The 11,678-nt window shown below is 46.0% G+C and overlaps 1 protein-coding gene across 1 annotated transcript; it reads left to right on the plus strand.

Annotated features, from left to right (window-relative positions):
- The first annotated feature begins 315 nt into the window (after positions 1-315).
- Positions 316-10,932, plus strand: Lrrc55 (leucine rich repeat containing 55). Its single transcript, XM_021156848.3, has 3 exons — positions 316-632; positions 1,535-3,061; positions 6,845-10,932. The coding sequence occupies exons 2-3, from the start codon at positions 2,362-2,364 to the stop codon at positions 7,078-7,080; spliced, it is 936 nt and encodes a 311-aa protein (XP_021012507.1). The 5' UTR covers positions 316-632; positions 1,535-2,361; the 3' UTR covers positions 7,081-10,932.
- Positions 10,933-11,678: the final 746 nt, after the last annotated feature.

The following is an 11,678-nucleotide window of genomic DNA, read 5'->3' on the forward strand; positions in this document are numbered from 1 at the left end:
CTGCTCTTCTGCCCTAATCCCTGTTCTGGGGCTGCCTACCCTCCTCTCCTTTCTTCCCCTTGCCCTACCCACTAGGACCCTGAGGGTGGCTGTAAATTCACCAGGAGTACTTCATTCTCTCTTCTCATCTTGGTGGGGTCTATAGTCAGTTCCCCCTGTTGCTCAGAGATGTGGAGGCAGTTGCTAAGAGACAGTGAAACGTCATTACCTGGCCCTCGAGGAAAAAAAGGGGAGTGAAAGAGAGAGAGGAGGAGAGAAGGATGGAGGGAGGGGGAGAGCCAGAGAGAGAGAGGAGGGAGGGGAAGACCTGGCTCTGGCGGAAGCCACACACCAAGGCAGCCTCGGCACCAGCTGAGTTTCCCAAGAGGCATTCAGATTCTGTGAACTTTCTAAGCATCCTCTCTCAAATTTCCTTTCAGCGTAAAAGAAGGGGCACAGGGACCACAGGACAGGAAACCGCAGAAGATGCTGGCCTGGGATCCAGGAGACATGGAAGAGGAGAGTCGGGGGAGGGGAAGAGCCGGATAGGCAATCTGTTCGGAAGCTAGCAAGCAAAGGAGCGGGGGATTCCAGGATGAGGGAGGCAGAGCCGTTCGTCCGCGTAAGATTGATGTCTGTGTCCTTGGAACAGAGTGAGTAGTCTCCTGAGGGCCCGTGGGAGTATAGCAGAAGACCCTGAAGCTAAGAAAAATTAGTCTGTATAAGGGGGTGCCGGGGTGATTTCCCAGGGGGTGAGACTGAAGCTACGAAGCAGTGGGGAGCTGGGTGGGGAAATGACCGAGCGACTGGATAAAGGGGTGGGGGTTGTGGGGGCAAATGAGGACAGCAGGTGAGTAAAAGAAAAGCTGAAGCCACAGAGAGTGAGGGATGAGCAGCGGGGTGAGGCCCTGGGTGGGATGAGGTTCTCCATCTCTTTGCCAGACCAAGTATGTGTGTGGGCTTAAGCAGGAGGCTGGGAGCTGGAGAGTAGAACATAAAAGGATGCTGGGGTTAGGGCTGTGCTGTGGTGTAAAAGATGCCGGGGCACACTTGGGTAGGGAATGTGTGTAGAAAGAAGCTGGGAGGGGGGGACAGTGAAAGTATGTGTGAATGTGTGTGTGTGTGTGTGTGTGTGTATGTGTGTGTAAGAAAGAGATGGGGGGAGGAGGCTGAAAAAGTGGATATGAGGGGTGTGCAAACTGCCAGAGCTTAGATGCATGTTTTTCTTGGGGAGTTTTTCAGGGTGGGGTATTTGGTGCTCACGAGGGTGGAGCTATGAGCAATAGAAGAAAATGCACCCAACTCCGGACAGAAACCTAGGAGAAGGATTTCGGGTCAGACGGATGCGGTTAGTAGGTGGGTGTAGACTGGGTTCTGAGCTCACTGTGGTCCTCATCTGAAAGATAGTGAGCAAAGAACTTTGTGGTTGGGGACAGATAGGTTCAAAGAAGAAAGAAGAGTAAAGTAATGAGGAGTGAAGACAAAGGAACCAGGCAAGGGGGCAGGGATGTAAGGACACTAGATTTCTTTGCCTGAATGCTTTTCTTGTTGACAGAGTGACTTCTGCCTCCGCCTGCTGAGTGCACAGCTGAGCATGGTGACAGCTTGAAGACATAGATAATGCTTTTCTAACTAACCCCTACCTGTGCCTCCAGACTCATGGTGTTTTCCACATTCAGTGGTCCAGACAGTAGGTGTCACTTGGAACTCACCCCTCTCTGGGAAGCAAAGAGCATCCCTTGAGAATCCAGAGGCCACTGAGACTGAATGTTCAGGCTTCTAGGAGACCCATGGGAACATACTTCTCCCCCATCCTAAATCTCTGGCCCCAGGTCTCTTGTGAACTCATGCCCACTGGGCCACCAGGAGAAATGGCCTCTGGGACCTTGAATATTGGAGATCAAGGTGCTGTTCTGACTTCCTAATCAGTCCCAGACCTAGGACAGGGCTTAAATTTTCTTAGATGAAGTGCCAGGACCTTTAAAGGGCACCTTTCATCTCCCTCACATCCTTCCCTGCCCCACCCACCTGTCAGACAGCACAAGAGGAAGCATCCAGCAGGCATGGGTGACAGAAGCACAAAAGATCTACAGGGACCCTTCCAGGACCTGCTGACAGCTGCTCCAGCTCCATCCTTGTTCCCCTAGTTTCTTAAGCTTTGATCATCCTTTCAGACCCTGGGGTACCTCAACTGGGTCCTTGCTCCCCAGGGTCTACAAAGGGACATCCTATGAATCTTAGGAAGTCCTTGGGTGTTGAGAGGCTCTCAAGGAAGTGCTGAGCCATGATAGCACCCTCGCAGAAGCCCCACCTTCCAGACTCAGGCCTCTAATGTAGCAGCATCCCTGTAACTTGACTGTTGGACCTAGGGACACTGCTCTCATGGGCTCCCTACAGCACTGCTGCTGCCAGCTGCCAAAGATGGGTGACACCTGGGCCCAACTTCCCTGGCCCGGGCCTCCCCACTCAGCCTTGTTGCTGGTCTTCTTCCTCTTGGCAGCTGGGGTGATGCACTCTGATGCGGGTACCAGTTGCCCAGTCCTTTGTACATGTCGTAACCAAGTAGTGGACTGCAGCAACCAGCGGCTGTTCTCCGTACCCCCGGACTTGCCAATGGACACCCGCAACCTCAGCCTAGCCCACAATCGCATTGCAGCTGTACCGCCAGGCTATCTCACATGCTACATGGAACTCCGCGTGCTGGATTTGCGAAACAACTCCTTGATGGAGCTGCCCCCTGGCCTCTTTCTCCACGCCAAGCGCTTAGCACACCTGGATCTAAGCTACAACAACCTCAGCCACGTGCCAGCTGACATGTTCCGGGAAGCTCATGGACTGGTACATATCGACCTGAGCCACAACCCCTGGCTGCGGAGGGTGCACCCCCAGGCCTTCCAGGGCCTTGTGCATCTCAGAGACCTGGACCTCAGCTATGGCGGCTTGGCTTTTCTGAGCCTTGAAGCCCTTGAGGGCCTCCCAGGGCTGGTGACCCTACAGATCGGGGGTAACCCATGGGTATGTGGCTGCACCATGGAGCCCTTGCTGAAGTGGCTGCGGAATCGGATACAGCGCTGTACAGCGGGTAAGAGAGATGACTGGACAGGTCACCAGGCAGAAGGTCTCTGGGAGTAATAGTAATAATAATAATAATAACAACAATAATAATAATAATAATAGTGATAGTACTATGTGCCATCTCTTGTTCAACAAGTATTTGTTGAACATATGAGACACATGCTAAGTGCTAAAGAAGTTCATTTGCTAAACAATCAGAGGTCCCTTGCCTGTATGATGCCTATGGTCATAGAGAGAAAGACACACAGTAAGCAGTATGGTAGAAGCAATTGGTAGTATTTGTTGACCTTCTGCGATGAGCTGAGTGCCTTGGCATACATTATCTCAATGAGTCCCCATTTTTATTATCCCCATTTCACAGGTGAAAAAAATGAGAAATAGAACCTCTAAGAAGGCTTTCCCCAGAGCCGTTCCCTTAGAAACTAGCTGAGCCAGAGATAAAAACACATTCATTTGACTTCTACACTACTCTAACTCTTGTCAGTGCTGAGAAAACTCAAAGAAACAATCATGACTAATCCTATTTATTTTAGTACTTACTATGTGCTAGTCCTTATTCTAAGCATATTTCATGTGTCGGCTCCTTCTATCCTCATAAAAACCCTGATGAGGAGGAAACAGAAGTATAGGAAAATTTAGTAGCTTGGTCAAAATTACACAGCTACAGGGTGTTGGAGTGAGGATTCAAATCCTGGCAGTCTGGCTGTTCTCTACTCATCCTATCAAGAATCAGATCCTGAACTACGTAAGCCAAACTCTGAGCTGGCCATGCAGCCTTAGCAGAGTCTTCAAGGTTTATGCATGGGTTTGGCATCTGGGGAGAGGGCCTGAAATGAGACAGTTAGACTGGAGAGTCCCAACCAAAGTGGACTGAGTCCTGAAAGAGCCAGTGTAACAGAGGTTTGATGGACCCTGCTCTCACCCAGTGTCACTGAAGCCGATAGGCAAGACAGTTTAGCCATGGCCCCAGCCACCAATTCACTTATGGTTTAGCACCAAGCCTTGGCCCCTGGTGTCAGAACAGTAGGAGTAGCTGGCGTCCCATCCCAGGGATTCCCTAGAACCTAAAGTTCAGCATATTTAGGGGGAGAAAAAGAAATAGTGCTGAATGAGGCAAGAGGGAAAGGACTGAGTGGGGAGTCCAGGACCAAAATAACTTAGGGGGGCTGTGGGTCACGATTTCAGTGTTTCTGCAGAGCTGTGGGAGGAAATTCTCCAGTACCAAAATAGCTGGAGGCTGAGATGGGGTGATGGTGGGGGCTAGGATGGGGAAGCTGCCTAGAGCCATCTCCCTACCAACCCAATGTCTCTGAAAGCTGTGCCTCCCTCCTTCTTGTCACTATCAACACAAAGAGCCTTCTGGGACACTCAACCCTCACTACTGTAGAGATAGATACCTCTTCTGCTGTGATCTGTGATTCCCTGGCTGCCCCCCACAGAAGGCCTGGCTGCCTCAGAGAAGACATTTCCTATAATTGTAGACTTATACATCAGTTCAGGCAAAGGATCTGAGCTCTTTAGCAGAAGAGAGAGAGGCCCCAGTTCCCATACGTGAAGGCTTATCCATCGGTGCAGGCAAGGGACTCAACCCTCCAGGAGACAGGGGAACTGCAAGTCCCATTAGCACAGCCTGAGACATCACTGCAGGTGAGGTACTTAAGCTCCAGAGAACCATGGTGGTCCTCAAGCCCCCATCCTTCTCCACACAGGAATGGTTATGGTTCATTTTAAAAGCCAAAGCTTGCCACAGTAGGTAGAACTGGATGATGTCACCCCTCTAGACAATTTTGTATCACTTCCTTTCTTTGCTCTATGTGAGAGTCTCCTATTATCTATGCTAGGAGGCAGGATTCAAACATAGACTAGAGAGAGCTACTGGGATACAATCTGATTTCAAGATTGGTCTCTGGACTCACCAGAGAACTTTGTCAGCCCATAGCTTCCCATCCTGTGGGGTATCTGTGTGCCCTCAGCCTCCTCTAGCTGGCCTGCATTGTCCCACTGAAACTTTAAAGTATAAACAATCAACTCTGGAAGTTAATTATCTTCTAGTTTCCAGCAGAGAGGTTCCTGTAAGTCAACTCTGGACATGACCAGAACCTAGTCAGAGTCTAGGGTCCCATGCAAACAGACTACTGGGATTGGAAAAGATTGCATCTTTATCCCCAACATAAATGAACACACATACACACATACACACCTACACATACACACATACTTACACACACATACACACAAACACCTTTTAGAATGATAATATTTATGCATATCCATCTGTCAAAAGGATTAAGCCTATCACTTTGTTCTTTGCCCTAAAAAAAATTGCATAATGAAAAGATAGCATTGTATACTCTGTACCCTGTAATTTTAAAGCCTCACATTGACTTGCTTGGAAAATTTGGATTGGATTATTCTCTTCTTATAAAGGTGACACGTGAGAGACAGAAAGGAAAAAGATAAACAGGATTTGCTGAAGGTTAGAGAACAATTCATATTACATTCTTACCAAGGGCATATGGCGTTACTCTGATGCTACTGCCCAGATTTCTAGTTGAAACTGCCCCCAAATGCCATACTTTACTTCCAAGACAGACTATGATTAGACCACTGATAACCATCATGCATTTACTGAAGTAATCATAAAGGACAGTTCCACAATGCTGGGAAAGCCAGGCCACTAAAGGAGCAGCTCCTGTCCACAGATGTCTGTGTATAGAATATGACCCTCCAGTCGACACTTGAGAGACCCAACTATGATTGTTATAAAAGGCACGCATGTCACCTAATGCTTTTTACGCATCAGAAATGATTATGTGCTTTAACTCTCTGAATCCTGATCACAGTACCAGAAGGCAGATATGATTATTGCCACTTGACAGATGAAAACAAGAAACAAAAAGCAAAATACAGAGAGACTAAATATCCACAATCACACAAGTGATAAGAGGCAGGAGAGATTCACACTCAGGTGATATGGCTGCTCTAGAGGCTACACTGTTGATGTTGTAGTCGGTATATCTGGAAAAAAACACAGAGTTAGGTGAAGTGTCTCATTCATTTAAGAAAGATCCACTGAGTGCTTACTATGAAGGGATGCTGTTCTGTTCTGCTACTGTGGAAGAAGCCAATCTTCAAGGGAAGAAAGACAGTAATAAAACTGTCAGGCAAAGACACCATAGGGAAAAATAAAGCAGAGTTGTTTTAATAGGGCCTGTAAGAGAAGCAGGCATGGGGTGCTCCCAAGAAAAGGCATCACTAAGCAGGTTGCATTGGATAAAGTCACAAAGGAAGTGCAAGAGTGGGCTACACAGAGATATAGATTAGAAACTCTATCACAAGGGGCAAATACAGACGTACTCCCTAAGAAGAGACATACGTAGGGCCATGGAGGAATGATAGAGACATGTGTCTCTGGAGCAGAATGAAAAAGCAAAATTAAGGACTGGGAAAGTGTCCTTGTTCCCCTAAAGGGGTTGTTGGCTTGCTCTCTGCACAAAGGAATGTATGGGGCAGAGAGTAAACATATCCAGACTCTAGCCTTCATGTCTCACAAAAGTTCTAGATCCACCACTAGGGGTAACTATAAGACTTCACAAATGCTAAGCTCCATGAGTAGTAAATTTTTACACCTACAAAACTAGGCAAAAAGAGCTTTGAGGCTTATTGATGATATGTATGTTTGAGGCACATAGAAGAGACTCGGCAACTCTCTGGAAGCAGGTTAGTGGGAGGCTTTTCCATCCCGTCCTCTCCCACAGAAGTCTCACCCTAACCCATCTTTGTGTTGCAGATTCTCAGCTGGCTGAGTGTCGGGGACCCCCTGAAGTTGAGGGTGCCCCCCTCTTTTCACTCACTGAAGAGAGCTTCAAGGCCTGCCACCTGACTCTGACCCTGGATGATTACCTCTTCATTGCATTTGTGGGCTTTGTGGTCTCCATCGCTTCTGTAGCCACCAACTTCCTCCTGGGCATCACGGCAAACTGTTGTCACCGTTGGAGCAAGGCCAATGAAGAAGAAGAGATTTGACACAGGTGCCTCTCATCCCTCCATGCTGCTGCCACTGCTGCTGACTGCTGGACACCCTGTATCACAGTGCCCTGGCCATCTCCATCATAGCTCAAACAAGGTTGGAAAGCTAACTTTGTATGAGCATCCATCCACTTTGGGCCAAGCACTGTGCTAGCAACTGGGAATGAAAGACAAATTCAATCCGGTCCTTGCCCTTGAGGTACTTACTTCTAATAAAGGAAAACAATTCTAAAACATCCTCTTATGACAAAATGCAAATACTCTGAGCATAGAGTGAGAGAAGTCAAGTGGAGGGTCCATCATCTGTGCCTCACAAAGTCCAAGAAGAATTGAAGGTAGTAGATCTGCTAAGTAGATAGGGAAGGGTGGACATAGCAAATGATAGGACCTTGTATGCAGGTCGTGTTAAGAGCAGCAGACCTTGTGGCCTAAGTACATAGAAGAGGTATGTGCAAAAGTAAAGCTCTCCCTCTGACACCCAATTTTTCAGTTCCCACTTCTGCCTGCCACTGTCCTCTAGGAGTGAGATAGCCTCCATGCCAGACACCTTGACCTTCTCCCATTAGCAGAAAGGGGAGTGAAAGGACCTTCCAGCGACTTCCCAATTGCAGTCTAGTTGTGAGGCAATCACCCTCAGCGCCCTTCCTCCTATCCCTGTCTCTGCTTCTGACTTAAGCCTTGTCTTCAAAGAAAAGGCAGGAAGCCTCACAAGGAGGCAGCAAAAGTCTTGGCACCCTGGGACCCCAATTTATGTGACTGTTCTTTCCATGGTGCTCACACCAAAGGAACTCACCAGGAAAGTGCACTGTAGGGTGCAGATCCTAGCATGGCAGTAACCCGGGCAGGAGGACAAAGCCACCACATTCATACCCACAGGATGGTATGTCTTCTCTCCTTAGTAACTTGTTCATTGGAGCATAAAGAAAGAATAGCTATTAATTGCTAGTTCTTGCTAGTGTTGGGCAGTATAAGCTCCCTCCTCCGACATTCCTTTCACACATACAACAGCCCTTTTGGGGGATTTATTGTTCCCATTTGGCAGATGAGGTCATCAGGCTCAGAGAAGGTAGCATGCCTGCTATGTCATGTTCAAGATAAAATCAGTATTCTTCATCACAATTCTTTCTAAAGCTATGAAAATTCAAGTTCAAGCCACACTAATGAAGTTGCTGATAAGGACCAGGCACTCCTCTGGGCATGGTTCTATTTGCTGATTCATCTCTTGCTATTCTTTACTGCCAGATAGTCTTTATCATTCCCACTTTCCAGTTGAATTCATTGTGGAGAGCTGGGATGCTTATCCAAATTATCTGCATGAACAAAGAGTATGACAGGTGACTCCTCTGAGGAAATATGAATCTAATCAGTCAGAAGCCAAGGACTCTGTGGGAAACATAATGCTCACCGTCTTTGTCATCATCTTCATTTTCCTCATCCATGTCACCTGCTTCATCATGATCTTCCCTGTCTCCTTGGGCACTGGAAAGTCTAGGATGCTTCTTTTGTATTCTCCTCCTGTGTGGGAACCAAATCAAAATGATGTCCTGGAGAATGGAAAGTAGAGGCTAAAGGTTGGGTATGCCTTCAGCCTAAGACTGGACTCAGTTCTGTCAGGGTTCTCTTTCCAGTGCTTCCTTGGGTACCTGGTGGAAGAGAATGTCCTGGAAGCCTGCATAGCAGGACCCCAGAATTCAGCACTCATTATAACAATAATAATCACAAAAAAAACAATAAAAGGCAGTAAAACCCAGCTGTGCACAGACTATGCTCCCAGTGGGGCAACTCCAGCCTCTGAAACAGAGGCACCACAAGTGACATCTAAACAGAAGACGCCACCTTAACAGTATATGAGCACAGCATTAGAACTGGTGGCTGTGATGTCTTTTTTTTTTTTTAATCAGATCTTTGGAAAACAGGAGACGTACCTCTACTGTGTTGTGTTGCAAGAGAAACTGAAGGATCTGAGAAAATGATAGGTGAGAACCCCTGTACAGGAGATGGGGAGATCCATCTGGGTAGGTCCAGTCCTGTTAGCAAGGCTGGCTTAGGTAAGAAAATTAAACAAGAGCTTTCTATCTTGGCTCCAACCCTAGCAAGCATCCATCATACACCCTACCACCCGGCTGACTTACAATGAATGCATGGGGAAGGGGAACGTGTCATAATCCAACCCATCTGCATTGATCTAATCAGCCAAAAGAGACCCTGGAAGCTTTCCCCCTCACTCTTGCTTTCAATGCCTAGGCCACAGCTCTGCTCCTAGGAAATATGACATAGAACTATGCCCTGCTCTCCCTGACCACTCAACTGTGGCCAACAATGGTAGACTCCAGCTAGTCTCCACAAGCTAAGCTTCTTGCCTAAAGTGTTTTTGGAAAGGAACTTTTAGAAATAGTATTCCTGATTTTAAAAAAAATCATTTAACTTTCCTTAGAAGAACACCATGCTCACTGATAGTAATCTCCTGGACACCACTGTTTACTGAATTATAGTTACCATATTTTAAGATCTACTACTCTGTTTTACATAGAATTAGAACAAGACAAGACACCAAATGCCTCTTGAGATCAAATGTTCTTTTGAGTGGCACAATTTGATCTCCATTAATGGCGAAGACTTCTAAGCAAGCTATATCAAGACAATGTTTCTCCAGCTTCTAAAAGGTCCCCAGTTAACTAAGGCACAAGAAGAGGAACATTCAGCCTCCACACGAACATGGGATTCTAATGCCACCACCACCAGTTCAGGCTTTCAGAATTAAGTGTCTCGAAATAGTCTAATAATCCTTGCGACAAATGTTTACATGTCCTGGTGAGGACAAGCCCATTATGATGTTTCCATGAAGTTTTGTTCAATTTTTTCCACACTGGCTAATGTGGGATCATTTGTTTGTCTATATGTGTATCTATGGTTCATTTATGTTGGTTGTCTACTGACTTGGAGAATATTCCTTTAGAACTTGGGTTCTAATCTCTAACACAGTCCACTCAGTTATCAAGTTGATAAACAAATATGCACCCTGTCCATGTGTCTAGCTGCTCAGGAAATATGAAAAGAGCCAATGCTATAGTGGAAACAATCTAATAAGATCCTGGCTCCTCCCTACTTTCCTCTGTCCTCCTCTATCCTCTAGAGACTTGTACCTATCACAGAAGTTTTCTTTATACTGTGTTTGAAGATATCAGGTCATAAGTAACCAACAAGCTTATGCTGGTCAAGGGCTAGCCAATAAAATTCTTTTCAGAAAAGATCCCACATATGCACCACACCATTCTGGACCATGCCCCTCTGGTTGTCCTCTAGATACCACCTTCTTTTCCATTTTCACCAGGATTTCCATGGAAACTTGAAGAAATACATTGCCCAGAGATGCTATGGAGTTTCATGGTCTCAGTTAGGGGCTTGATGTAATTGTATTTGAAGTGATCAGGACATGAATCTCATCCTAACCTTTGAAAAAGGTCGAGAGCTCCATTTTCTCCACGCACATACTTGCCACCATTCTTTCCAGCTGTAGAAGAGCACAAAAAAATAACTTTGTTCATTCCTCCAAGCTAGGGAACCTTGTCTTGTTTTGTATACTCCAGAAGGAGGCAAAAGGAAGTAAAGGACCTTTTGTAAATCGTGGCACTGGTTGGGAGTTGGGTCCATAGACCTCTCAGTATTCCTAAGCCCTGATGTCTGGTGGTGGGAGGGTTAGGGGAGGAATTGGGACAATGGCAACCTTTGTATGGAAATTATTTTATAACCATGCACTTTTGTAACTGTGAAGAATTTTTCATAAACGCACATTAATAATAAAAAAGTGTATAGTTTAACGAATTTTTCTAAAGAGTTGTGAAGAGGATGGGGGGAGCAGAAAAGGAGAGATAGAAGGGAGCTAGGCAGAATCAAAAGAATGTGTGCCAAAATATACACACAAAAGGTCTATGGGGAGGTAGTCGATGGGACTAATTAGGAGATGTGCCAGGCGTGGAGGGGCATGTGTGGGAGGAGAAGACACATCGCAGAGGCCTATTTCTACCAAGCAAAAAAAGTACATGTATTTCTTTATGCACATACCCCTGTGTGTAGGCATATTTTGGTATCTGAAATTAAACAAAGCAGGCAGCATATGTTTTAGATATGTTGGTGTTTGCAGTTTGGGTCATCCATAAAACATGCCAAGGCAAGTCGGAGTACTTGCCTAATTAGCATCACTGAAAAGCATGTGCTAGGGAAATGGCCCATGCCAACAACATGGATAAAAAAGATAGGAACTTGGATATACAGGTAAATTTACTATATGACAGCTGTTGTGCAAAGCACTATATGTGGATTCATCCATTCTCAAAAACCTAAGATAAAAGCTAAGTGCAGGGGTACACACCTATAATCTCAGCACTCACAGTCATGAGTTCAAAGATAGCTACGTAATGAGATCCTAAAAAAAAAAAAAAAAAAAATGAGAATGGGTGGGTAGGGAAGTGGTGGGGGGAGGGTATGGGGGACTTTTGGGATAGCATTGGAAATGTAATTAAGGAAAATACGTAATAAAAAATAATTAAAAAAAAGAAAAGAAAAAGCTAAGTTCTATTATCTTAACAACACTATAT

This window comes from Mus caroli, unplaced genomic scaffold, assembly GCF_978045245.1.
Source record: "Mus caroli unplaced genomic scaffold, Mus_caroli_1 scaffold_2, whole genome shotgun sequence".
Taxonomy (NCBI): Eukaryota; Metazoa; Chordata; class Mammalia; order Rodentia; family Muridae; genus Mus; species Mus caroli.